The 26782-nt window shown below is 42.5% G+C and overlaps 2 protein-coding genes across 2 annotated transcripts in view; both read left to right on the forward strand.

Annotated features, from left to right (window-relative positions):
- The window catches only part of TBC1D22A (TBC1 domain family member 22A), a 620637-nt gene that overhangs the window by 343770 nt on the left and 250085 nt on the right, over nucleotides 1-26782 (forward strand). The gene's annotated exons all lie outside the window — the stretch shown is intronic.
- Nucleotides 10203-12851, forward strand: LOC122927906. Its single transcript, XM_044280237.1, has 2 exons — nucleotides 10203-10624; nucleotides 12163-12851. Exons 1-2 carry the CDS (start codon nucleotides 10611-10613, stop codon nucleotides 12791-12793), a joined length of 645 nt encoding a protein of 214 aa, XP_044136172.1. The 5' UTR covers nucleotides 10203-10610; the 3' UTR covers nucleotides 12794-12851.

A 26782-nucleotide genomic window follows, 5' to 3' on the forward strand; every position in this document is an offset into this window, starting at 1 on the left:
TCTTCGCCTCACTGTGCGTGCAGATGCGCTCACACCTGCCTGCTGCCATTCCTGAGCAAGCTCTGCACTGCTGGCACTCCGATCCCACAGCTGAATCCTCTTTAGCAGACGATCCTGGCGCTTGCTGGACTTTCTTGGATGCCCTGAAGTCTTCTTAACAAGAATTAAACCACTTTCCTTGAAGTTCTTGATGATGATCCTATAAATTGTTGAATGAGGTGCAATCTTAGTAGCCACACGTTTCTTTGCAGGTCACCATGGTTAACAATGGAAGAACAATGATTTCAAGCATCAGCCTCCTTTTAACAGGTCAAGTCTGCCATTTTAACCCAATCAGCCTGACATAATGATCTCCAGCCTTGTGCTAGTCAACATTCTCACCGTAGTTAGATGATTACTGAAATGATCTCAGCAGGTCCTTTAATGACAGCAATGAAATGCAGTGGAAAGTTTTTTGGGGGGATTAAGTTAATTTTCATGGCAAAGAAGGACTATGCAATTCATCATATCACTCTTTATAATATTCTGGAGTATATGCAAATTGCTATTATAAAAACTTAAGCAGCAACTTTTCCAATTTCCAATATTTATGTAATTCTCAAAACTTTTGGCCACGACTGTACAAGTGGGTTTAAGTCAGGGTTCTGACTTGGCCACTGAAGCACATTGATACAGTTTTCAGTTTTCTTGTGTTGTCTATGCTGTGTGCTTAGGGTCACAGCCTTGTTAAAAGGTGATCCTTTAGCTTAGTCTGAGGTCAAAATCACTTTGGATCTAGTTTTCATTAATAACATCATTGTGCTTTGCTCCATTCAGCTTTTCCTCAATCCTGACCAGTCTCCCTGTCCCAGACACTAATAAGTGCCTCCTCACAGCGTGATGCTGCCACCACCATGCTTCCCTGTAGTAATAGAATTGAGGCCAAGTTCAATCTTGATTTCATCAGACCAGAGAATCCTTTTTCTCACAATCTGAGGGTCCTTTCGGTGCTTTTTTTGCAAACTCCACGTGAGCTTTCATGTTTCTTTAACTGGGGAGATACTTCTTTCTGCCCAAACTGCCATAAAGCTCAGATTGTTGGATGCAGTGATGGTTGACCTTTTGTAAGATTCATCTGCACACAGGGTCTTTGGAGCTCAGCAAGAGTGGCGATTGGGTTCTTGCTCACCTCTATTACTAAGGCCCTTCTCCCCAATTACTTAGTTTGATGGGGGCCAGCTCTAGGAAGAGTCCTGGTTGTTCCATATTTTTTCCAATTAAGAATAATAGAGGTCACTGTGCTGTTGGGAACTTTTGTCTCTGATCAATGGTTTACTTTTCTTTCTCTAAACAACATTTCATGTACTAAATGCATAGAACTTGGGGGGAAATGTATCATTAGGAGATTATTTAAAGTCTGTTTTGTTTGAGTCTGGGTTAGAATTCTTTGTGCCAAATGTATCAAATGTTGCATGCTGTTTGGTACATCTTTAAACATAACACTTTTGTCTAGAATTGCTACGCCGGTATTTCTAACCAAACTTTGTTGTAGTTTTTGATGCATATCAATTACCGGGACTTTTCTATAAGAGTTGATAATCCAAACAGACTTTTTGGTACATTTCTAGCATTCCACAAACTTTTTACTCATGTAACTTTGGGAGACAGGCAAGGTTCTAATAACTGACGATAGAAATACACAGAATGCATGATGCTTCTAGTTGCTGTTTAAGTTGGCTTTGGAGTCAGTGAAAATGTAATTTTGCTTATATATGCAATTTTAAGTCAGTATTAGTTATTACAGTACCTCTCCAAATCCCTTCTTTTGCACACATTATGACTTTGTGAGTTCAACATGTTATGCAGGGTTTACTGTGTTTAAAAGCGGCAATCATTTCATCCATTTCAATCATTGCACCCACCTGGTTAGTGGCTATTATCATTGCCAACTATTTCAGATTTTGGATATGAACTAATGGACAGATGCTAGCAAAAAATAATAAAATATTCCCAATGCATAAAAATAAAGCCCTTCTCCATCTGTATAAAAATAGGCATGTTACACTGCACTCTTTTTTGTAAATTTGGAGATTAATATTTTAACATTAAGAATTTAAATACTGTAAACCCAGACTAGCTTAATCTCAGCATTTGCTCTCGCTATTCACATCCTGTGAGAGTTTAGCTTCTTTTTCTTGTATTCCGATTGTATAGCCTTTTGTTCCCTGTTTAGTATACTCGGATTTAGAGCACAGAAAGAGCACTTGAGCAGTTTGTACTCAAGTGACACCCAACTGAACCAGTCAAAGAAAACGTTGCCAGTCAGATATTCCATTAACTAACAAACAAGCAATTCAATCAAGTATTTAAAGCGCTTGTTAGCAGAGAACAACTGTTTTCAGTCTTGCAATGTTCAGTAGCATCTTTATTTACATGGATAGCTGAATGCCTGTTTCTCATTTAGCAGAGCCTCCCAATTTTAAATAATTTATTAAAGTCAGCTTTGGGAAAGATGCATCAAGGAGAAATGAGCTGGTCAGTTTGCAGGCCTTAAGTGATTATTTCCTTCTATTGCCGTCTGTAGATTTCTCGTGTTTCTAGCACAAAAAGGTTGTTATGTTTTAGCCTTCTTCTCTCTCCGTCCTTTTTTCTTTCAAATATGTTGCACTTTGCACAAGCTCAGTCGTAGCAAATTGGCTCTTGTAAAAATTGGAATCCATTGAGGACTCTTGTATCCAAGTTCTGCAGATGTTAGACATTTGGCGATGTTCTTGTTTGGCTCCATCTGTACATTTGTCAGCTGATTGAAGCGAATCTGGTAATTATGTTAGCTTTCCAACTCCATGACACAAATGTTTTGGCCATGAGTCTTCTTTTTTTAGGTTAAGTAAATAAAATGTAATGCATACCTCTAATTTCTCTCACTTTTTTGAAATATTAATCAATGTGAAATCATTCTGTTGGAAAAAAAATATCGGATTATACCTCCTGCAGTAAAAATATACATATATTTGCACTATACTTTTAATATTTTCTGCTTGCTGTTAATGTATGAAACCTTGTATGAAAGCTATCATAACAGGCAGTGGGTGTTGACCCACTGTGCCAACTAACCTAAGAGCATTGTCTAGGTGGTTCCCTGGTATTCACCCTTTAACCCCTGTACAGGGATCTAGACTTTGCTGTAGCGAAACAACCAGGCTGCTACCTCCTGGAGTAGTCCTGGTGTAGTTGATCCACAGCCCAGTTAAATGGAAAGTTTGATCACAAGGAAAGGATTAACTCTTGCAGTGCTGAATGACAGGTCACTTGTTATTTCCTGCCTTGATCTTTGCTGGGCAGGTGATGATTACAGAGGTACTAGCGTAATTAGTATACGAGTTAAAAAAGGGTCACAAAGGTCACTATAAAAATGTAGAGTTGTAATGAATAAGCTTTTTTTTTTTTTTTTGCTGAATTGTGGATACCCATGCATGTTGCGTGTTTCTGCTTTGACGGTATCCATTCTTCTTTTCTATCATGGAACAGAAAAATTGAAAGCAAGTTAAAAAATCACATAACGCCAGCAGAGCTCAGTGGACCCCATTAGCTATAATGCTGAACAAAGGTTGCAATAACGCCTGTACAAGCGTCATAAATGCCTGTTCAGGCCATTTTACTCCCTGGAAAAAGTCTAAGGCGAACCGATACGGCTTAGACTTTTCCCTGCCATTCATCAGCGCAGTGAGCGCTGTGAATGGCACAGGCAGCGCACCGATGCTGCTGCTGCCTGAAACAACCAATGAGTGGCTGCCGAAGCTTATGGCACACTGCTCTGAAGTAAGGAAGGAGGCGCACGCGATTGTCACTGGTGGGGTAAGTGCCCTTCCTGTAGCGTCTTGTTTTAACTTGTTCAGCCTCACATGCTGTATTAGGCTAATCCGGCTATGAAGACACTTTTGGATATGTGAGCTATAGCGGTGCTCGTCCGCGGTGTGCGCCCTGTCAGGGACCAGCCCTGCTAGTAGTAACTGTTCGCACAGGTTACCGATAAGTCACGGCCGGCAGCATGGTGAGTGTTGTGTCAGTTTCCAGCTCCTAATGTGCAGGCAGCGTGCATCATGAGGACGGGAGTACAGTACAGCTGTTACCCATAGCAACCGGAGACAGCCTGCTCTGTAATTAGAGGAAGCAGCCACAGTCTGTTCATAAGTCACAGTCTGGCAGATTGGCACTGTTCTGGGGGGAATGTGGCTGACGGGGTTATGACTTACGAACAGACTGTGGCTGCTTCCTCTAATAACAGAACAGGCTGTCTCCGGTTGCTATGGGTAACAGCTGTACTGTACTCCCGTCCTCATGACAAACGCTGTCTGCACATTAGGAGGCTGATGCCCCATGGTTACTTGATGGGCCTTTAGGGCCTAATATGGCTGGTACTGTTCTGCCTGGGGTAACATGTCTGGCCCATGTGATGGATGGCAAACCCCAGTGACCAGCGGCACAGAAACAGCAGCAAAAAATTTAATGGATTGTCCCAAGATCAACACTATTTACCTATCCATACTTAACCCAGAGAGCACTAGAACATGGTAACCAAGGTGGAGCCCCCAGCGATCATGTACTTGAAGGGGACATGTCTGTTTTAGTAAAAACTTGCATTTTCCATGCAATAACAATTCTGAAGAGTCAATTCTTGTGACTCTATATTGTACCATTCCTCTATTATTCCTACTAGAACTTATGAACAAATTGTTAGTAGTCTGCAATAAAGGTCCAGCGAGGGTTACCAGTTGACAGCACTGATTTAATAATTGGCTGTGCAGTGACACCCCCATCTGGACCTTCACTGCAAACTGCTATCAAGTCATTCATGACTAATAGCAGAAATAAGAGGATTGGTGAAACATAAGGTTATAATAATAGATGCTCCAGGATTGTTATTACATTGGGGGGGGGGGGGGGTTACAAGTAGTTTCTGAAACAGACAAATCAGGAGAGGTGAGGGGTACTCTTTAATGACAGGTTATAAATATCGATCTTAGGACAAACCCTTTAAACCTCATAAAAAAAAACCTCAAAAAACAGTGACCTCAGTGGTGCCGATCCTTCAGAGCAACAGTGACCTCATGGTGCCGATCCCTCAGAGCAACAGTGATCTCAGTGGTGCCGATCCCTCAGAGCAACAGTGACCTCAGTGGTGCCGGTCCCTCAGAGCAACAGTGACCTCAGTGGTGCTGACCCTTCAGCGCAACAGTGACCTCAGTGGTGCCGATCCTTCAGAGCAACAGTGACCTCAGTGGTGCCGATCCCTCAGAGCAACAGTGACCTCAGTGGTGCCGATCCCTCAGAGCAACAGTGACCTCAGTGGTCCCGGCCCCTTAGAGCAACAGTGACCTCAGTGGTCCCGGCCCCTTAGAGCAACAGTGACCTCAGTGGTCCCGGCCCCTTAGAGCAACAGTGACCTCAGTGGTGCCGACCCCTCAGCGCAACAGTGACCTCAGTGGTGCCGACCCTTCAGCGCAACAGTGACCTCAGTGGTGCCGACCCCTCAGCGCAACAGTGACCTCAGTGGTGTCGACCCTTCAGCGCAACAGTGACCTCAGTGGTGTCGACCCTTCAGCGCAACAGTGACCTCAGTGGTGTCGACCCTTCAGCGCAACAGTGACCTCAGTGGTGTCGACCCTTCAGCGCAACAGGGACCTCAATGGTGCCGACCCTTCAGCGCAACAGTGACCTCAGTGGTGCCGACCCTTCAGCGCAACAGTGACTTCAGTGGTGCCGACCTTTCAGCGCAACAGTGACCTCAGTGGTGCCGACCCTTCAGCGCAACAGTGACCTCAGTGGTGCCGACCCTTCAGCGCAACAGTGACCTCAGTGGTGCCGACCCTTCAGCGCAACAGTGACCTCAGTGGTGTCGACCCCTCAGAGCAACAGTGACCTCAGTGGTGCCGACCCTTCAGCGCAACAGTGACCTCAGTGTTGCCGACCCTTCAGCGCAACAGTGACCTCAGTGGTGCCGACCCTTCAGCGCAACAGTGACCTCAGTGGTGCCGACCCTTCAGCGCAACAGTGACCTCAGTGGTGCCGACCCTTCAGCGCAACAGTGACCTCAGTGGTGCCGACCCCTCAGCGCAACAGTGACCTCAGTGGTGTCGACCCTTCAGCGCAACAGTGACCTCAGTGGTGTCGACCCTTCAGCGCAACAGTGACCTCAGTGGTGTCGACCCTTCAGCGCAACAGTGACCTCAGTGGTGTCGACCCTTCAGCGCAACAGGGACCTCAATGGTGCCGACCCTTCAGCGCAACAGTGACCTCAGTGGTGCCGACCCTTCAGCGCAACAGTGACTTCAGTGGTGCCGACCCTTCAGCGCAACAGTGACCTCAGTGGTGCCGACCCTTCAGCGCAACAGTGACCTCAGTGGTGCCGACCCTTCAGCGCAACAGTGACCTCAGTGGTGCCGACCCTTCAGCGCAACAGTGACCTCAGTGGTGTCGACCCCTCAGAGCAACAGTGACCTCAGTGTTGCCGACCCTTCAGCGCAACAGTGACCTCAGTGTTGCCGACCCTTCAGCGCAACAGTGACCTCAGTGTTGCCGACCCTTCAGCGCAACAGTGACCTCAGTGGTGCCGACCCATCAGCGCAACAGTGACCTCAGTGTTGCCGACCCTTCAGCGCAACAGTGACCTCAGTGTTGCCGACCCTTCAGCGCAACAGTGACCTCAGTGGTGCCGACCCTTCAGCGCAACAGTGACCTCAGTGGTGCCGACCCTTCAGCGCAACAGTGACCTCAGTGGTATCGACCCCTCAGTGCAACAGTGACCTCAGCTAAATTTTAAATTGTCTAAATTTGCTATTTATGCATGGAAGACAGTTCTAGAGCACTAGTAATGGTTTTCCTGCATAAATAGCAACCCCTTAATGTTATGTAGGCCTTCGTATTAACTATTTAAATTACTGTAACTTTCGTACTCCTCACCGGCTACAAATACTCCTCAAAAATGGTAAGAGGAGTATTTTTACTCTTCCAGAAAAAATGTAGCGCGACCTCTGATGCCGAGTCACATTTTGTCTTGGTGTCTCTCATTCTACTGCCCAAAATAGCACAGTATGCTGCGTGATCTTGTACAGTCTTTTATTGCTGGACACCAAGCTTCTAAAGCATTCAGGTCAGGGACTTATGTTTAGGTAATATTCCATTTTCTGGGAAGTGTTTGACAGCAAGCCAGAGGCCTAATTTAAAAGTAATAATCAGTAATGATACTACTAATCATCTTGCAAGTAATAAGATGGAAATTGGGTCTTCTCAATATAAATTTTTAATTCTCATGAATTAGGGAATAACCTATTATCAACTTTCTTTCGTCCGAGGGAGCAGAGTTTAAGACCCTCCCACTTCACGCATCCAGTGGTCAGCACCATGAAAATCCTCAGGTTTCTGCTTTGTTAAAGAGGTTTTTCTGCTGTCAGTCTCTGCGTTTTCATAGACAGTTACAATAACATATCTTGTGCTGTTCTGTTGGATCTGTCTCGTATCCCATGTTTTAAATGACAAGCACAAGGCGTTTATCTGCCGATCTTACTTTCTTTAGCAGTCACTTTTAAGATACATCAGTGTTTAACTACTTTATACTGTCTTTGTTTTGTGCACTTAAGAGACAATTAAATATGTATGTTGCTGCCTATAAAAATGAAGCAGTCTTTGTGATTTTAGCTGGTTTATAAGATATGCCCTTAAACTGCTGATGTACTTTGGTGCTAATTTACACTACCGTTTGTCAGCAGGGGTTAGGCAGGCTGGGATTTTTCAAGTTTTTGTACTGCATTTTAGCACTGTCAAATCACTGTACTTCTAAAATACAGGGTTGTCTCTCTTCAGCAAGTGGCATTTGTCATGTAGACAACACTTACTAATGTGTTGTGATTGTCCATATTTCTTCCTTTGCTGGTTTGATTAATTTTTCCATTGCAGTATACACAGTTTTTTTTTCCCAGGGGTTACAACCATGCACTCACATAGTAACACTGGCTGTACTTATACTCTTAAACTGATGTTGGGGTTCGTTTAGGGCAACAAGGCAAACCATTAAAGTTTTAGGTGTTGATGTGCAAAAAAGAACAGTACTTACTTAAAAAATGAAGAAATTAACAGAGATGCATACATATGCAAAGACTGTTATGAAATAAAAGGGAGAGAAAAGTCAAACACTTAGAGTGACTTTCTGTACCCCGTAAACAAAAACAAACACAATGCAACAATACTCTGCAAACACAAATAATAAAGTAAATACAGTCGTGCCATACTCACTATAGAAAATGTACGTTATAAATGTGAGATTTGTAGGCTGTCCGCCAACAACAAGGTGATCTATTTAGGACAGGTTCCACATGCATGCTGAGCCCACACTATATTATACCTCTTTTGGTGCCGCAATGGCCTCCAATAAATGCAGGGAGAGCAGGCTACCTTGTTGAGGTCATAGTAACAGTGGCCAACTCAAACCTACACGGATTTGGTGCTCACTCCACTGGCGACACCCAACACCCAATTGTAATAGGTGGAGGGCACTCTAATATCTGGTTGTCATAGGGATGACCAGCACATCACTTATTTTGTTCTTAGTTTTTTACATAACAATAAAATCGAGTAAACATTTTTAAATAAAATCTAATAAAAACTGGTGGCCACTAGTGTATCAATATTATTATGCCAGATAGAAAATGAATATGCTGAGTATCCGGTTTGATGTTTAGATGATACAAAGCCCCGTTTAGATGAACCTCCGTTTTCAGTGTCCTGATTGATGTGCAAATCAGAGGATCATCGGGGGGTTTAAACATCACTCATTGAATGATAATGAAACACCAAATGGCATAAGTGTCAAATTCCATATATTAGTTATAGATCAGGTATATGCGATGTCTACTGAGACTGTATTTCCTCCATTGAATCTGGCTATGCTGTATAATAATAGTCCAATCGGCTTGTATGTCCTTTTTAAGCAGTCACCTAAAACAATCTTGACTGCGCTTATGTCAACATTACTTGACTAAAACAGAACAGATGGAATAGCAATTGTGCGCCTTAAGGGTCCATTCACACGTCCGTTTTTTCCTTCCTGATCTGTTCCGTTTTTTCAGGAACAGATCAGGACCAGATCTGGACCCATTCATTTTCAATGGGTCCTGGAAAAAATCGGACAACACAATGTGTGCTGTCCGTTTCCGTTGTTCCGTTCCGCATGTCCGTTTAAATATAAAACATGTCCTATTCTTGTCCTGAAAAATCGGATCCTGGTACAATGCAAAGTCAATGGTTCCGCAAAAAACGGATGACATTCGGATGTCCTTCCGTATGTCATCCGTTTTAAACGGAATCCGTTCCTGGAAATTAAATCCTGCCCACAGAAAACAAAGGGGAAGGGCTTGGCAGAGCTGGATCCAGATTTGTGAAAATCAGACTGGAGAAGTTGACAAGATGCCACTGTATGATGTGGAACGTCTGATTACGTTGATTGAGGAGCGTCCCAATCTATGGGATACACGGCTGGAGTCATACCATGACCGAGTTTTGAAAGATAGGTCCTGGGAGGAGATTGCCAAGGAACTTGATGGGGCAGAATTTGCGAAAGCAGATGCCAAGAAGCGTCAAGTCATCAGTGAGTAATTTATATATGTTTAATATGTCTGGTCATATTTCTTGTATGAAATGCATGTACTCAGGAAGGTGTAAACTATGGCTCTCCTAACTACTACTCCTCCTATGACGTGCTGTCTAGAGTAGTAGTTTTTCAGCATTTGGAGAGCAGCAAGCTGACCATGCATTCCATATAGAATTACTATCCAGGTTTTTAGGCTTTGCAAACTTTAAAAATCCTTACATCAAAGATTTTTACTTTGCAAACCTGTGCATAGCAAGGCATTCATATACATCTGCATATGCATGCTTTTTGAGCTGGTTTGCAAACATTTTAACCCCCCAGTCCCAGATGGTTGCTATGCAAACCTGTGCAGAGCAAGGCATAAATACAGCTGCATATGGCTACATTTTTTTTTTGGCCCTTGCAAACATGTTAACTCCTTATAGCATGGCTGCTCAAGCTGTGGCCATCCTGCTTCGGACAATCTACAACACCTAACATGCCATGCTATAGGCCAGTGTTTCCCAACCAGTGTGCCTCCAGCTGTTGTAAAACTACAACTCTCAGCATGCCCGCACAAACAAAGGCTGTCCAGGAATGCTGGGAGTTGTAGTTTTGCAACAGCTGGAGGCACACTGGTTGGGAAACACTGCTATAGGCTGATAGCTGTAGCCTGTGCAGAAATGATGGGAGTTGTAGTTTGGAAACAGCAGGGGGGCCTGAGGTACTGCATGCCACCCTTTACAGCTAAAACTTTAAATTGAGTAGATTAGTGTTTGAATAGTGTGTAAATCTCATATATGTTTTTTTTTTAATATTGCAAATGTAAAATATATGTCAGTTTATTCTTTTTTCTTTTTTTATCCCAGTCAATAAAATAAAAAACCGCTGGTACTCTTGCCGGGACCAGTTCAAGCGGGAATTGAACCTGCGGCATAAAAGTGGAGATGGGTCCTTGGCCAAAAAGCCTTATCTATATACTGAACATTTACAATTTCTAAGGCCTGTAATGGAAACCAGACCGTAAGTAATGTTTGAATAATATTATATTATATTTCAATGTCATCTTGATGAGTATAGTTTGGTTCTTTTCTGACTGGCGTTTCGCGGTCGACCTGTGAAATCAGTTTTTAGGCCGGCGCAAGCGGTCCAAAAATGACAAGATAAGGACCAATGCATTCTGATTGGATATGGATCCATTTAGAATGCATAAATTTTACCGGCACCATGCCTCTTTTACTAAACATGCTGCGCTTTTTGCACTGGCCAAAAAACCGGAACACTTGTCGCAAGGCCGGATCCGTAAGGCTATTTTCACACTTAGCTTTTTTTTGCTAGAATAATGCAGACGGATCCGTACTGAACTGAGCCTCCGTCTGCATTATTATGATCGGATCCGATCGAACGCTAGCCGAACGCTAGTGTGAAAGTAGCCTAAGTGTGGAAATAGCCTAGGACGGATCCGTCCAGACTTTCAATGTAAAGTCAATGGGGGACGGATCCGCTTGAAGATTGAGCCACATTGTGGCATCTTCAAACGGATCCGTCCCCATTGACTTACATTGAAAGTCTGGACGGATCCGCACGGATCCGCACGCCTCCGAACGGCCAGGCAGACACCCGAACGCTGCAAGCAGCGTTCAGCTGTCCGCCTGTCCGTGCGGAGGCGAGCGGAGCGGAGGCTGAACGCCACCAGACTGATGCAGTCTGAGCGGATCCGCCTCCATTCAGACTGCATCAGGGCTGGACGGCTGCGTTCGGGTCCGCTCGTGAGCTCCTTCAAACGGAGCTCACGAACGGAATACCGAACGCTAGTGTGAAAGCAGCCTAAATGATGTATGAAGAATTTAGATGTGCTCCTGGAGATGGCGAACCAAAGGGATCCGTCCTGAGGTACAATGTAAGTAAATGTGAATGGATCCTTTTGCAGTTACACAATATGGTGCAATTGTAAACGGATCCATTTCCAATTGCCTTTCATTGTAAAGTCAGGAGTCCCTATTAATATACCATTGGATCAGATTTTTTTCCTATCCAATGGTATTTTTTATATTGAAACGTCCACATCACCATGAGAAAGCCTCTATGTTATAAAATACCAGGCATGCTCAACCTGCGGCCCTCCCGCTGTTCCCAAACTACAACTACCAGCATGCCCGAACAGCATACAGCTATCAGTTTACAGCAGGCCAACGTGGGAGTTTTAGTTCGACAACACTCATTGAGTGAGGAATCCTGTGGGTTTAGTTGAACTAGATAGTCAATCTATCCTGACAGAATCAGTTATTCTCATCAGCAGTGGGCCTATGGTTTTTTCATATCCAATAGCTTGGATAGTGACCCTGCGTCATGCATAAAACTGTTAGCAACTAGCAACTCTCACAATGGTCCTATGGTTAAGAGGATTTCTGTATGCCGTTCGGAAATGATGGGAAATGTAGGTCGGAAACTGGTTGACGTTTCCCAGATCTGCATGTCTGTCAAATAATAATCTTTTTTTTTTTTTTTTTTGTTTCTTGAATAATTAACTTTTATTAATACTTCTGAAATTTTTTTTACAGGACCGTTGATAACCTCTGCAGTGCTCTGGAGGCTGACCAAGCACCATCTGGCCCAGCTTCCCCAGAAAATCCATCGGCCCCTCCATCCACGGATGAAACTCCGCCATTAGAACCAGTCAGGGAGGATGTCCCGGAAAATCGCACAGTGCCACAGCAGATAAGCACCCAGCCTCGTTCCTCGGGTAGACGTAGGGGTCCCCCTCCCCACGATTCTGGTTTAGATACTAGAGCCATTGTTGAAGCAAGGGTTATGGACTATTTAAACCAGAATCGTGGTGAGAGTGCGGACGAAACTATGATAAAAAGTTTAGTGCCCTTACTAAAAAAAATACCCGAGGAACGAAAAGCTCGGTGTCTATCTGCTGTGGCACTGTTGATGGACCTATTTGCAGGTCCACAAGAACCAATGCAAACTGTTCACAATTTAGAGCGGGACCGCGATGCAATGCTGAATTGGAGGCCATATGCTCCAACGTTTTCTCAGCATCCACCCCCATCTCGATTCCATCACGGAGACAGTTCATCCCTGGGGAGTTATCAATTCGAGGCTGGACACCCCAGTTCTTCACAGGCAACTCATCTCCCAAGTTCCAACCCTGGCCCTTTTACAAGGGATCTTTTTGAACTTTAATTTATTTTTTCCAAAAAAAATTGTTTTCTAAAATAAATGGCATTTATCATTTCAAAAAGTCTATTCTTTTTTTTCTTTTTTCTGAGCACCAATCATGTTTCCTGAGGTTCTACAGTGCCCAGACAGTAGAAAACCCTCACAAATGACCCCATTTTAGAAAGTAGACACCCCAAGGTATTCGCTGATTGGGCATAGTGAGTTTATAGAACTTTAAAATTTTTGTCACAAGTTAGCGGAAAATGATGTTTTTTTTTTTTTCAAACAAAGTCTCATATTCCACTAACTTGGGACAAAAAATTAAAACTTTCATGAACTCACTATGCCCATCACGAAATACATTGGGGTGTCTTCTTTCCAAAATGGGGTCACTTGTGGGTAAGTTATACTGCCCTGGCATTCTAGGGCCCCTAATGTGTGGTTATTAATTTTAAATCTAAATGTGTAAAAAATGGCCAGTGAAATCCCAAAGGTGCTCTTTGGAATGTGTGCCCCTTTGCCCACCTAGGCGGCAAAAAAGTGACACACATCTGGTATCGCCGTACACCCCAAAACACATTGCCCAACTTCTCCTGAGTACGGCGATACCAGATGTGTGACACTTTTTTGCAGACTAGATGATTTTTACGGATACATGGATCGGATCCGCAAAACACATGCGGAGTCTATATGGGCTGATCAGTGGTTCCTAAAGGGTTAATAAGTGACGGGGGGGGGGGGGGTGTAGTGTAGTGTAGTAGTGTTTGGTGCTACTTTACTGAGCTGCCTGTGTCCTCTGGTGGTTGATCCAAACAAAAGGGACCACCAGAGGACCAGGTAGCAGGTATATTAGACGCTGTTATCAAAACAGCGTCTAATATACCTTTAGGGGTTAAAAAAAATCACATCTCCAGCCTGCCAGCGAACGATCACCGCTGGCAGGCTGGAGATCAACTCGCTTACCTTCCGTTCCTGTGAGTGCGCGCGCCTGTGTGCGCGCGTTCACAGGAAATCTCGGATCACACGAGAAGACGCCTATTGGCGTAAGCGTAGCCTGGGAGAGCTGCCGCAATGACGCCTTTCGGCGTTAGCGCGGTGGCAAGTGGTTAATGAATTAACGTTCATAACATATAGTTCTAAAAATTCACTGCAAACACAATTTTTTGAAATCTTTATTGCTTGAAAACAAAAAAAAAATGGGGTTACAAAAACACAATTCAAAAAAACATTTTGATCATTTTTGCACTAATGTTATTTAGAGGTATTTGAAGGTATTTAATAGCAAAAAAAAAGATTCAAAAATTAAAACACTATCACCAAATTCTGAGAGAATGATAGTCATTTGTCAAATATTAAATACCTCAGCTCGCAAGCCCACATCAAGGGTCCTCTTTATCTTGCGAGTCCCTAAACTAAACTATAACAACTGGGGATCTAACTAAACTAATAAATTGAAAATTTGGAAATTAATTTGGAAACCAGATTCAAGCTGAAATCAACGACTTCCACGGATGGCTTCCAATTGCCACGGTAATGCCCCCTCTGGACTGCTGAAAAAGTCGGCATAGAAATCCCGAACAGCTAGCCCAGCCGTTCCCGGTCTTCCAGTCCGACTGAGATCAAAATTGACTAAAGATGGCACATTTTGACCCAAATCAGCATCAGCGGAGGCATCATGTATCCTGGTGAAGTTGTGCAGCACTACACAAGCCTGTATCACCAGGGTGGCATTGTCCGGATTCATCTGTATGGATGACATGAATACTCTCCACTTACTGGACAGTATTCCAAAAGCGCACTCCACATACCGACGGGCGCGAGTCAATCGATAATTGAAGATACGCTTCCTGTCATCCAGATCGCGTCTAGGGAAGGGCCGCATCAGGTGATGTGACAATGCGAATCCTTCGTCTGCCACGATCACAAATGGAGCCGGCGGACCTGCAGATCCGGGTAGTCTTCTTGGCTCTGGCAGGGCAAGCTGGTTTTCACGAAGCCGTTCACCCATTCTGGAAACACTAAAGATGCGGCTGTCTGAAGTGCTCCCGTAGGCCCCGATATCCACAATTACAAACTTGTAGTTACTGTCAACCAAGGCCATCAGCACTACAGAAAAATATTGTTTGTAATTGAAGTACCGGGACCCTGAGTGAGGCGGTTTCTTCACACGGATGTGCTTTCCGTCCAGTGCCCCAATGCAGTTTGGAAACTGCGCGGATTGGAAAAAACCCTCGGCGATACGAAGCCAATCTTCCGCCTTGGGGGTGGGCATCACCGCATCTCTGAGTCGCTGCCATATGACTTTACACGTATGGCAGACAATCCCAGAGATAGTTGAGATCCCTAGCAAAAATTCAAAGTGCAGCGATGCAAACGAATTTCCAGTTGCAAGGAATCTGTGGAAAAAAAAAAAAAGGTTTTAGTTCAATTAAAATTAAAATACACAAAATATTCACATTACCGAAAAAAACTTACCTCAACGTGACAATAAGCCTTTGTTCGGCAGAGATGCTGCGCCGCATGCTTGTGTCCCTGAAGTTAAGGTCAGGGTGGAGAGACGTCAAAAGGTGATCAAATGACGCCATGGACATACGGCAAAAATTGTGAAACTTGAAGGGGTCTTGACGCAGATCGTTATAAAGTGTGTGAAATTGTCCCTTCTGAATTCTCTGCGCAACAATGGGATGAATCCAGTGTCTCCTCCTCCTCCTCTCCGGTTCTTCTTCCAACATTGGTTGTTGTTGTCCGAATAACCGAAATAGGACCCAATGGAACAGAACTCCACAAATATCCTTCGGCATTTTATCGCAGTAGAGTATGCACGGAAAAATGGCTATACAGCAAAATTTCCACACAGAGCTCTTTACCTCACGATGAACCAAAGAAAATGGCACCTGAGGTAATCATATCTTGTCATTTTATCCACTTTTTTTTCACTTTTTTTCAAAGAAATCCAAATAACTTTATTTGCTTCCAACTTTAGACATCTATCCGTTTTTTGCGGATCCGCAAAAAACGGATGACATACGGAAACATTTTCAGGAACAACGGATCCGCAAAAAACGGACAGAAAATCGGATTATAGAAAAATCAGGACGTGTGAATGGACCCTAATAATAACGTTACCTGTCCGATGCCTCAGAGTCCATGTAGCGGGTGCTTGTATGTTTCAGGCACTTGTATATACCGTAGCGGTCTCTCTGGATCTCTGTTTATCTGTGTTCCACGTGGCACTGAGTGTGCCGGTTGTGCTAGTGTTTAGGTACCGATACGCTGATTGGGACAGTATACCCAGATATATTACATCTACTATTGTTAAATATACTGACCAAAGATTGCTCACCGTCTTCAGTGAAAATAGGAGCGCTCCATTTCCTCCAATCTGCGTATCTGCACCCAAATGCTAGCACAACCCGCGCACTCAGTGCCACGTTGAACATTGATATACTGAGATCCAGAAAGACCGCTACGGTCTGTACTAGTTTTACCTAGAGTGTTATTTTAACCACCTAGCTGTTTTGCTCGAGCTCAGTTTGTGCTCTGGGTGAAATACTTAAAGGGGTTGTCTCACTTCAGCAAATAGCATTTTTTATGTATAGGAATTTAATACAAGCCACTTACTAATATATTGTTATTATGCATATTGCTTCCTTTGCAGACTGGATTAATTTTCCATCACATATAACAGTGATTGTTTCCATGGTTACGACCACCCTGGACATGGGCCTGGTATTGTTTGAAAGCTTTCCTACAAGACCAACATTAGCAGAACCTAATCAGGAGATATTGCTGTTAGAAATCTAGTCAGGAATAAATGTGGTAAAACCTGCTTTTACTTTTACTTTCATTTGCATTCACTGCGTCCTTATTTCTAACAGTGATATCTTATCAAATATTGAAGATAATGCAGTGGGGAAAGCTGGTATGCCAGTTTTCAAACAATACAAATTCAGAGATGTGAGCAGCTAAAGCAGCCTTCCCCTTCTGTTTGGAGGATGAGGGGGGAACAGTTGCAGAGCTGACAGCCTGCCAAAGGAAAGGAAAAATAGTAAAAGTATATAGAAATGTGGCATTATCATCATTGTACTGACCCACATAATAAAGTTATGTTGTTTATACCACACAGTAAAAGCCATAAATAAATTCCACAAAATAATGTAAAAATTTCAGTTTTTTTATTGTTCCCCCTAAAATCTAATATTAAAAGCTTTTTAATACACTATGTATACCCCCCAAAAAAGTTCCTAAAAAACCTACTACTCATCCCACAAAGAAAAATAAAAAAGTTATGACTGCCGGGACAGAAAGGGAGAAGAAGTTACTTGGTCCTTAAAGGGAACCTGTTGCTGGGATATATGCAAATTACCCTGAGATAAGTCCTGTATGTGAGATGAGTCAGGGACAGGACTCATCTCAGGTTAATTTTCATATGTATCAAATCGTCTTTTTTTTACACAATAAAAGCACACAGAGCTATGGGGACTGGGTATTGCGGATGTGCTAGCGGCCATCTAGCAATCCATGTCCTCAGCTCTATACACAAAATCCCGGTGACAGGTTCCCTTTAAGGCTAAAATTAATTATGTCAATAAGGTGTTAAAAATGCATTTGTGTCCCCTGACTTGTGTGCCAACAAGATTTACTTCAGACACATATTAAAAATTAACAATAAAAAATTTGACTTTTTGGGAGGGTTTTTCCGATTTTAATGTGACTGTGAGGAGATTAAAGGTCTATATAATGCAGTGTTATACAACAAACCGCCTTAATCTGTACTTGGCATAAGCTAGTTTTTTTTAAACTTGCCGTATATTCTTGATGGATTAAATAAAACTCGTAATGTTATATAGAGTGCCTAAGGTAATAAAAAAGGGGCATTGAATGGCTTTATGGACAAATTGTTAGGCTTGTTTCCGTCCCTGGCTGGCGCAGCCATTCGCTTCTGGCATTCCAACTGGTCACATTCATAGGGCATTTGTCCGGCCGCTCCTTTGCATATTTGCCGGTTTACGGATGGATCTCTGTCGGCCCCCATTATAGTGAATGAGGCTGGACGGATTGCCAGCAGCGCACGGCTGCACCCAGCAAGGACGGATCCAACAGACTGTTCCCCGCCGGAATAACCTGCCAGATCTCTTTTTACGTAAGTATCTTGCTCCATTTTTAGCTTAACAGAAACAAGTAAATTAGGAGATTGAAGAATGCATTGCTTCTGTGTTTTAGTCAGGTGTCCTCCCCGGCTACTTACCTTGATTTGAATAGTTAAAAGATGTATATCATTAAGTGTTTATTTGAAGTTTCTTGACCAGTTTCGGCATATTTGTCGATTTCTGTAGCTCGTTCTTTAGTACATTGTGTGCACCACGTTTTCTTGTTCATGTACAGGGAACATTTAAATAAGTTCTGTACAAAGCTAGTGAATTCTTGGATGTGTAATTATGTATTTAAGATATACACAGTTCATTGATGCAGAGAAACTGTTTAAGATGCTGTAATCAAAAGTTAAATCCCTTCAATAGAAGTAGAAAAGCTTCTAATGCATGGCTGCTTTGATTGTCATTTACTGATATAGTGATTTCCAAGCAACGCTCTATTTATCTACATTTCACAGGGGAAAGGGAATTTATCAGTTGCATTAAATTCATTTTAAGTTTTGTGATTAAGTTATTTTCTTTAAAATTACATGAACAATTTTTTTTATCTTTTTTTTTTAATCTTAACTAGGAAATGTTCTTTGATTACCTTGCACTATAACCTGCACCTTATAATTTATTACACCTGTCAGTCACCAAATCTACAGAGGTAGATTGTGTTGTACTTAACCCTTTCATGACCAAGGGTCATTGATGCCCCAGTGTCCAGGTCAAAATTTACAAATCTGACATGCGTCACTTTATGTGGTAATAGCTTTGGAACACTTTTACTTATCCATGCCATTCTGAGATTTCTCGTGACACATTGTACTTCATGATAGTCATATATTTGAGTCAATATATTGTACCTTTATTTATGAAAAAATCCCAAATTTACCAAAAATTTGGAAAAATTCTCAATTTTCCAAATTTCTATTTCTCTGCTTCTAAAACAGAAATTCATACCTAATAAAATATTTATTACTTAACATTCCCCATATGTCTACTTTATGTTGCCATCATTTTGGAAATGTCATTTTATTTTTTTAGGACATTAGAAGGCTTAGAAGTTTAGAAGCAATTCTTACAATTTTTAAGAAACTTTCCAAAACCCACTTTTTAAGGACCAGTTCAGGTCTGAAGTCACTTTGTGGGCTTACATAGTGGAAACCCCCATAAATGACCCCATTGTAGAAACTACACCCCTCAAGTTACTCAAAACTGATTTTACAAACTTTGTTAACCCTTTAGGCGTTCCACAAGAATTAAAGGAAAATGGAGATTAAATTTCTAAATTTCTCATTTTTTGAAGATTTTCCATTTTATAAAAAAAAATTCTTTAACACATTGAGGGTTAACAGCCAAACAAAACTCAATATTTATTACCCTGATTCCGTGGTTTACATAAACACCCCACATGTGGTCGTAAACTGCTGTACGGGCACACGGCAGGGCGCAGAAGGAAAGGAATGCCATACGGTTTTTGGAAGGCAGATTGTGCTGGATTGGTTTTCTGAACGCCATATGTTTTTTATTTTTCTGCCGATCGTCTTGTGCAGGGGCTCGTTTTTTGCAGAAAGTGTTGAGGTTTTTATTGGTACCATTTTTGGGTACATAGGATTTTTTGATCATTCATTATTACACTTTATGGGGCAAGGTGACCCAAAAATTGGCTGTTTTGGAGCAGTTTTCATTTATTTATTTTTACAGCGTTCATCTGAGGAGTTAGGTCATGTGATAGTTTTATAGAGAAGATCGTTACGGACGTGGCAATACCTAATATGTATGCTGTTTCTTATTTATTTAAGTTTTACACAATAATAGCATTTCTGAAACAAAAAAATGATGTTTTAGTGTCTCTATAGTCTGAGAGCCATAGCTTTTTTATTTTTTGGGCGATTGTCTTAAATAGGGTATCATTTTTGCGGGATGAGGTGACGGTTTGATTGGTACTATTTTGGGGGTCATACGCCTTTTTGATTGCTTGCTGTTGCACTTTTTGTGATGTAAGTTGACAAAAATGGCATTTTTTTTACACAGTTTTTATTTTTTCATGGTGTTTATCGGACGGGGTCTATCATGTGATATCTTTATAGAGACGGTCGTTATGGACGCGGTGATACCTAATATGTGTAGTTTTTTTATTTTTCATTTTTTATAGGAAAAGGCAATTTTTTTATTTTTTTATATTTATTTTTTTCACATTTTTTTTTTTTTAATCAAGTCCCTCTTGGATCATGAAGATCCAGTGGGGCTGATGGCTGTACTATACTTTACAATGCTCTTGCATTGCAAAGTGTAATACATTCAGATGCCCTGTAGGTGGCAACAGCGGACGCTTTTGCCAGGGCAACCATCGGGGCTGCCATCGCAGTGCAGCAGCCCCGATGGTGGAGAGAGGGAGCCCCCTCCCTCTATTAACCCTATGGATGCCGCTGCCGGGTTACAGAACTTACAGCAGAGTGTCAGCATAGAGCTGGCACTCTGATGATGGCGGCGGCTCAGGAATGGAGCCACCGCCATCAAACACAGCAGGAGGGCAGACAGGGGGGCAGCACTGGAAGGGGGGGGAGGGAGGGTGTCACGCCAGCAGGGGGCGGACTCAAGGAGGGGGCAGCACTGTGAAAGATGGGGAACAGATGGAGGGGGCACAGATGGGGGGGTGTCTGCACAGATCGGGGGCGGGGGGGCACTGATTTCAGGCTCTGATCTGTAAAGCGCAGATCAGAGCCTGAAACCGGCATTTTAACACTGCCGCAATCCGATTGGTTAGTCTGCACAGACTAACCAATCGGATCGATTGCCAGCAAGGGGCCACTCTGATTGATCCCTTGCCGGCATTACTGCACTGTATGCTGTCCGTGACAGCATACAGGGCAGGGGCAGAAGCTTTAATCCAAGCGCTGATTAAAGAGCTGCCAGAACGTATATATACGTGGTAGCTGCACGGGGTATGTGCAGATATCACGTGTATATATACAGATTGCGGTCGGGAAGGGGTTAATGAGGGTCTGTACCAGCTACGTCAAGTTATGCAATACTTTCTATTTGAAGAGAAGGGGCAAGTGTATATCTATCAATCAGAGACAAAAGCAGTTTTGTAAAAATCCCTGAGTGACACTGGTGGCACAGTTGCGGTGTTAAATTTTCCTTCTGTGATGAAACTGGATTAATCAATGCTGTTGCACAGGATACATTTAATCTGTGTTAAAGGGATTCTGTCACCTCCCCTCAGCCAAAAAACGATTTAAAAGCAGCCATGCAGCACAGCTTACCTGGATTAAGCTGTGCTGTTTAATCTTGAAATCCGTCCAGCAGTTACTTTAAAAAACGACTTTGATCAATAAGGAAATGCGTCCTGAAGGTGCCCAGAGGGGCGTTTTTTTCTTCCTAGTGAGCCCAGTACCGCCCCTCTTTCAGTGCCCAGCCCGCCTTCCTTGTATTTTCTAACTGCCGCCCCCAGCCTGCCACAGCCTCTCCTGCCTCTCCTCCCCCTCCCTCACGCCGAACGAAGTCTCGCACAGGCGCAGTACCCACTGAGGGCTGCGCCTGTGCGATCATCAGGAGACTGAGGGCGGCAGCTTCATCTTCGTCACTGGGCATGCGCCGAGCCCAGTGACGTCCGATGCTCGCTCTTCCCTCTTAAATATTTACATTGTAACTACATAGATGAGTGTTTAAAGTCATGGAACTTGTCAAGTTGTATGAATTAAAAATGTGCTCATTGTGGCTCCCCTGCATGTAATTGGTGAGTACATATGGCGGATTTGTTGCCAACATTCTGTGACTGTCCCTGACCTCTGAATGGAGCTTTCTCAAATGCTTGCCACCAAAACATCAAATAAATACACTGACGAGCAAAAGGGTAACAATGTTTTCAACTTTTCAGTTTCAGGCTCCTTATCTTACCATTCACTATAGCTTCGAATGCGAGACTGCCATCATTTTATAGACAGTCATCTTGGCTATCTCATACCTAATCTATTTAGCATATGATTAGTTATGCAGATTATTGTCATGTAACTGCATTGTTACTGTTTTCCTCCTAAAATTCTACATTTTAATTTGTTACTATTTTGTAAATCCACCTTTTGCTTTCAACACTGCCTGAATCCTTCTGGGCATGCTCTCAATCAAATTCAATTATGTCTCGACTGAAATCTGTTTCCAGGTCTCTTCTACATGCTTCCAATGTTGGTGCATACTGGTCAACTCACTTGGGTACAAATACAGCTTTTTCTTCAAGTCTACCCACAAGTGTTTGATTAGGTTGACTTTTGGGGACTGTGGAGGCCAATCCAGCACCTCTACTTCGTTGTCCTGCTGGAAGACTATGCCGTCCTTTTCATACCCATAGTACTCAAGTGTACAAAGTAACTTATCTGGTAGGAGACTCACATATAGCTCAGCATTGAGACCGCCACCGATCCTGGTCAAGTCCAGCTTCATATCATGAGGCTTCGTCCACCAAACATGACAGTTCCTTCAATTTCTCGATTCGTTAGCCCCCTTTTCCCTTGGTTCTTCCAGGCCCATTTGTACCCATCAGAGCACAGTCTATTGACTTTTGTCTCATCACTCTAAATCACCCATTTCCAATCTTCTGTCTACTGTTTATAACTTTTTGCAAACTCGAGCCAGCGCTTCTTTTGACGATATTGAAGTCAAAGCTTTTTTCAGGCCACAATTGCAGACTTATGTAATACGAATCGTACGGTCTCCTGTCAGTCTCAGCCGTTCTCTTGCAGCTGATAGAATAGGCACAACTTTAGTGATCATACCATAACTCTGCTGTTTACTTATGGTGCTGGTCCTTGACTGGCTCCTTCTGTTGTAGAAATGTAAAAGATGTGTCACAAAAGCAATACGGTCTTTAACCCTTTCTCTACCAGCGCCGTACATGTACGGCACAGGAGCGATAGGCAAACATGGTGCCTGTTCGCACGTGCACTGGGTGTCATGGCCTGCGGGTCTCCTCTGTTTAAAAAATCAGAGACCCGCGGCTAAATACATTGATCGACAATAATACCAATTGCGATAATTAAAACCTTTAGATGCCATGATGCGCTATAGGTATATCTTCTCAAAGAACTGGAAATAGTTATGTACAGCACATGGCAACCGCTATGGGCAGTAAAATGGCGTCACAGTATGCTAATCTCTTCATGGCAAAACTAGAAGCGATTTCCTAGCGTGCCACTCCACATAACCCTTGGCCTATTTTCGTTACATTGATGATGTACTAATTGTCTGGACCGACTCTGAAGAACAGCTACTAAGGTTCCACGAGAGATTCAACAACTTTCATCCCACCATATCCCTGATATTGAATTACTTGCATACAGAAACCAACTTTCTGGACACTGCCACAAGTATTCAAAACAACTTAATACAGACATCACTATATCAAAAACCCATTGATTACCCTACATACCTGAGATGGGATAGCTTCCACCCCAATAACATATAAAAATCCATTGTCTATAGCCAGGCCATGAGATCCAATCATATCTGCTCCAGCCCAACATACAGGGATGAACACTTAGGCCACCTTGAGAGGATATTTTTAAACCAAGGCTACCATCCTACCACAACTAAGGACCAAATCGGCAGAGCCACCAGGATCCCCAGAAACCAACTCCTTGAATATAAACAAGAAGAAGGCAATGACCGTGTACCTCTAGTGGTGATCTACAACCCACAACTATAGGTACTAAGAAAAAAACACAAGGAAACTACACCATACTGTACTCAAAGATGACCGTCTCAGAATATTCCCAGACCCTCCCATGCTATGCTTCAGGCAACCTCCGAATTTAATAAATCTGATGATCAGGAGCTTACTACCATCCAATATACGGAAAGGGACTTTTCCCTGCAATGTGAGGAGATGCAAAACCTGTTCACTCATACTGACCACAGACAGGATACGTTTTGCCAACACCCAGCAGGACTATAAGATTCCTGGAACATTCACATGTTCTGCATCCAATGTGGTGTACCTCATTATGTGCGCAAAATGTCCAACTCAGGGTATTTATGTGGGGGAAACACTGCAGACACTCAGAGCGAGGATAAGGTCTCACAGTCATTCCATAAAAGAGAAAAAGACACCTTTCCCTGTTGCCAAACATTTTGGTGTTCCTGACCATAACATTACAGACCTCCATGTATTAATATAAAGAGTCATTTTAAATCCCAAAGGGATAGACGAGTTTGGGAATACCGACTTATGACCATCTTTGACACACTGAACACAGGGCTCAAGGTCTGCTACAAGGACAAAGATGGGTCGTCTCCTCTCTAAACTCAGACCAACAAACTTTCACACAGCTTATCTGTAAACTAATTAAGGACTTTCTCCAAGACCATTGCTCTGTTTGTTGGTGTTTAGCAATTTATTACTCCACCTCTCTGTTATTTCCTGTGTATATCCATGTTTCTGTAGAGATCTTTTCATTCCTGGCCTGAAGAAGGCACCTGCTTGTCTCAAAAGCTTGCCTTATAACATTTAGTATTTTAGTTAGCCATTAAAGGGTCTCAAATCACATTTTATATTGTTTATTTTTTGGAGAGCATCAAGACTTCTCACTACTAGCTAAGGCTACTTTCTCGCGTTTTGTGCGGATTCGTCATGGACGTATCTGTTCAGATAATACAGCTGTCTGCTTCGGTTCTGAACGGATCCGTTTGTATTATCTTCAACATAGCAAAGACGGATCCGTCTTGAACACCATTGAAAGTCAATGGAGGACGGATCCGTTTTCTATTGTGCCAGATTGTGTCAGTGAAAACTGATCCGTCACCATTGAGTTACATTGTGTGCCAGGACAGATCCGTTTTGCTTAGTTTCATCAGACGGAATGGAGACTGAACTGATGCAAAATGATGCATTCTGAGCGGATTCTTATCCATTCAGAATGCATTAGGGCAAAACTGATCCGTTTTGGACCGCTTGTGAGAGCTCATGACTGATCTCACAAACGGAAAGCCAAAATGCAAGTGTGAAAGTAGACTAAAACGATACTTAGTCTAGACACTCATTTAATCCTAACAGGTAATGTAGCCTCTGTGTGCAATGATGGCAGCAGGGATTTTGACTAAATGGAAAGGTATTTGAAAATTCTCTGTATAGATAGTAGGATGGCACTTCAGTCATTTATGTTGTGCCCAACTTTATGTATTTAAAAAAAAAAAAAGCCTGCCATCACCAGGAATATTGGCTGAGTGCCAAATTCTGGACCGCATTCCTCATGATGACATAAAGTGTGTGAATAGAGAGAAGTGCCAGCAGTTGAATATTGCTGAAATAATAATTGTGCAGTATAAGAGGCCACAATCTTGTATCATAGCTAATGCAGTTAAAATCGCCTGTCACATGTAAAAAAATTATAATAATAATAACAATAAAATAGTATATTACAGTATCCCATGTACCTTGCCGAGTTCTGGAACCCTATTTTACAGTATACATTTTAATTGGATATTTAAACTTAAGAATATTTATCCTTCCAATACAGATTTTCCCAAGATATTGAGAGTAGACTAATTACTCTTCTGTTTGGTGGGCAAAATCAATTTGGCAAGAAAACAAGTCAGTCTGAAACAGATGTCTTTCAGGGACATGGTATTTTTTTTAATTTACTGGTTCATGTAACAAATTTGATCGTTGGTTTGAGATAAGCCACTTTCCAAGTAAAGTTTGTTTTATCTCATTTGTATTTATTCACTGTATTAAATATGTAGTTTTTTAATGTTTTCTTCTGTCTTGCTTTCTTAAATTCATTTGCTACTGGAATCTAGCATCTGAGGGATTATCAGTGTCAGAATTTTGTATTTTATTTTACCCAGCCTGTCACCTCTCTCAAAATGTCTATTTTAGTAAATACTCATATTGCTCATAAAATAACAATCCTGAATAACCTTTTCTTATAGCTATGTTGTACCATCCCTCTGTTATTCCTGCTAGAAACGTAGGAATAATTTGCCAACTGGCTTTTACCATGTGTAATTGTATCACTGCACACTTTCACACTGTTCAATCAGTGTTGCCAGTGTCAGAATGTAAGGATGCACCCTTTTGGCAAGGTAAATGGAAGCATCCAGTTTGTAATTTATGCGTATGTTTTTAGGACGAATAACAACTCAGAGTTATATCAGGTGACAGGTCCTCCTTAACCACTTAGTGACATGTTCTGGGTTGTCTCTGCCACATGCATCTAGGGTAAAGTGGAGTTGGCACTCCTCCCTCGTGTGACCCCCAATGATGCTCCGCATATAGAATTGTGCACACTTGTATACCCAGATAACAAACTTGCAGCACTCACCGGATCACTTTGCAGTATTTTATTCCATCTTATAAAAACATCTCTGTTGCCGATGTGGGCACTTACACAGTATACGGCAACGGCCGTTTCACGCTGACCGTGCTTCGTCTGGCCTCCCGCAATTGGCAACTGAGATCTTTTTAAAAAATGGAATAAAGAACTGCAAAGTGATTCAGTGAGTGCCGCAAATGTATTATCTTAGTGTAAAATTGCTATATTGATTACATATCTGTAAAGAATAAATCAAGGCAACTGGACGTACTGTAGATTTCTTGAAAACGTTTCACTCGTTCTTCCAACGAGCTTTCTCAATTCTGAGTGATTGTGCAAAAAATTCTGGGAATAAATATGTAACTGAATCCACATCTGGTAATTAGACCCAGCATTGGGTCAAAGGTGTTGATTCCATTATCCTAATTGGCAGAGAAAACGATTCCATTATCCTAATTGGCAGAGAAAATCCCCACCAGCACAGAGGCCAAGGCGAAGGAACTCAAACACCTCAGAGGGGCTCTTAAAACTTGTGGGTATCCAGTTTGGGCCTTTGTCAAAAC

Source organism: Bufo gargarizans, chromosome 2, assembly GCF_014858855.1.
Source record: "Bufo gargarizans isolate SCDJY-AF-19 chromosome 2, ASM1485885v1, whole genome shotgun sequence".
Taxonomy (NCBI): Eukaryota; Metazoa; Chordata; class Amphibia; order Anura; family Bufonidae; genus Bufo; species Bufo gargarizans.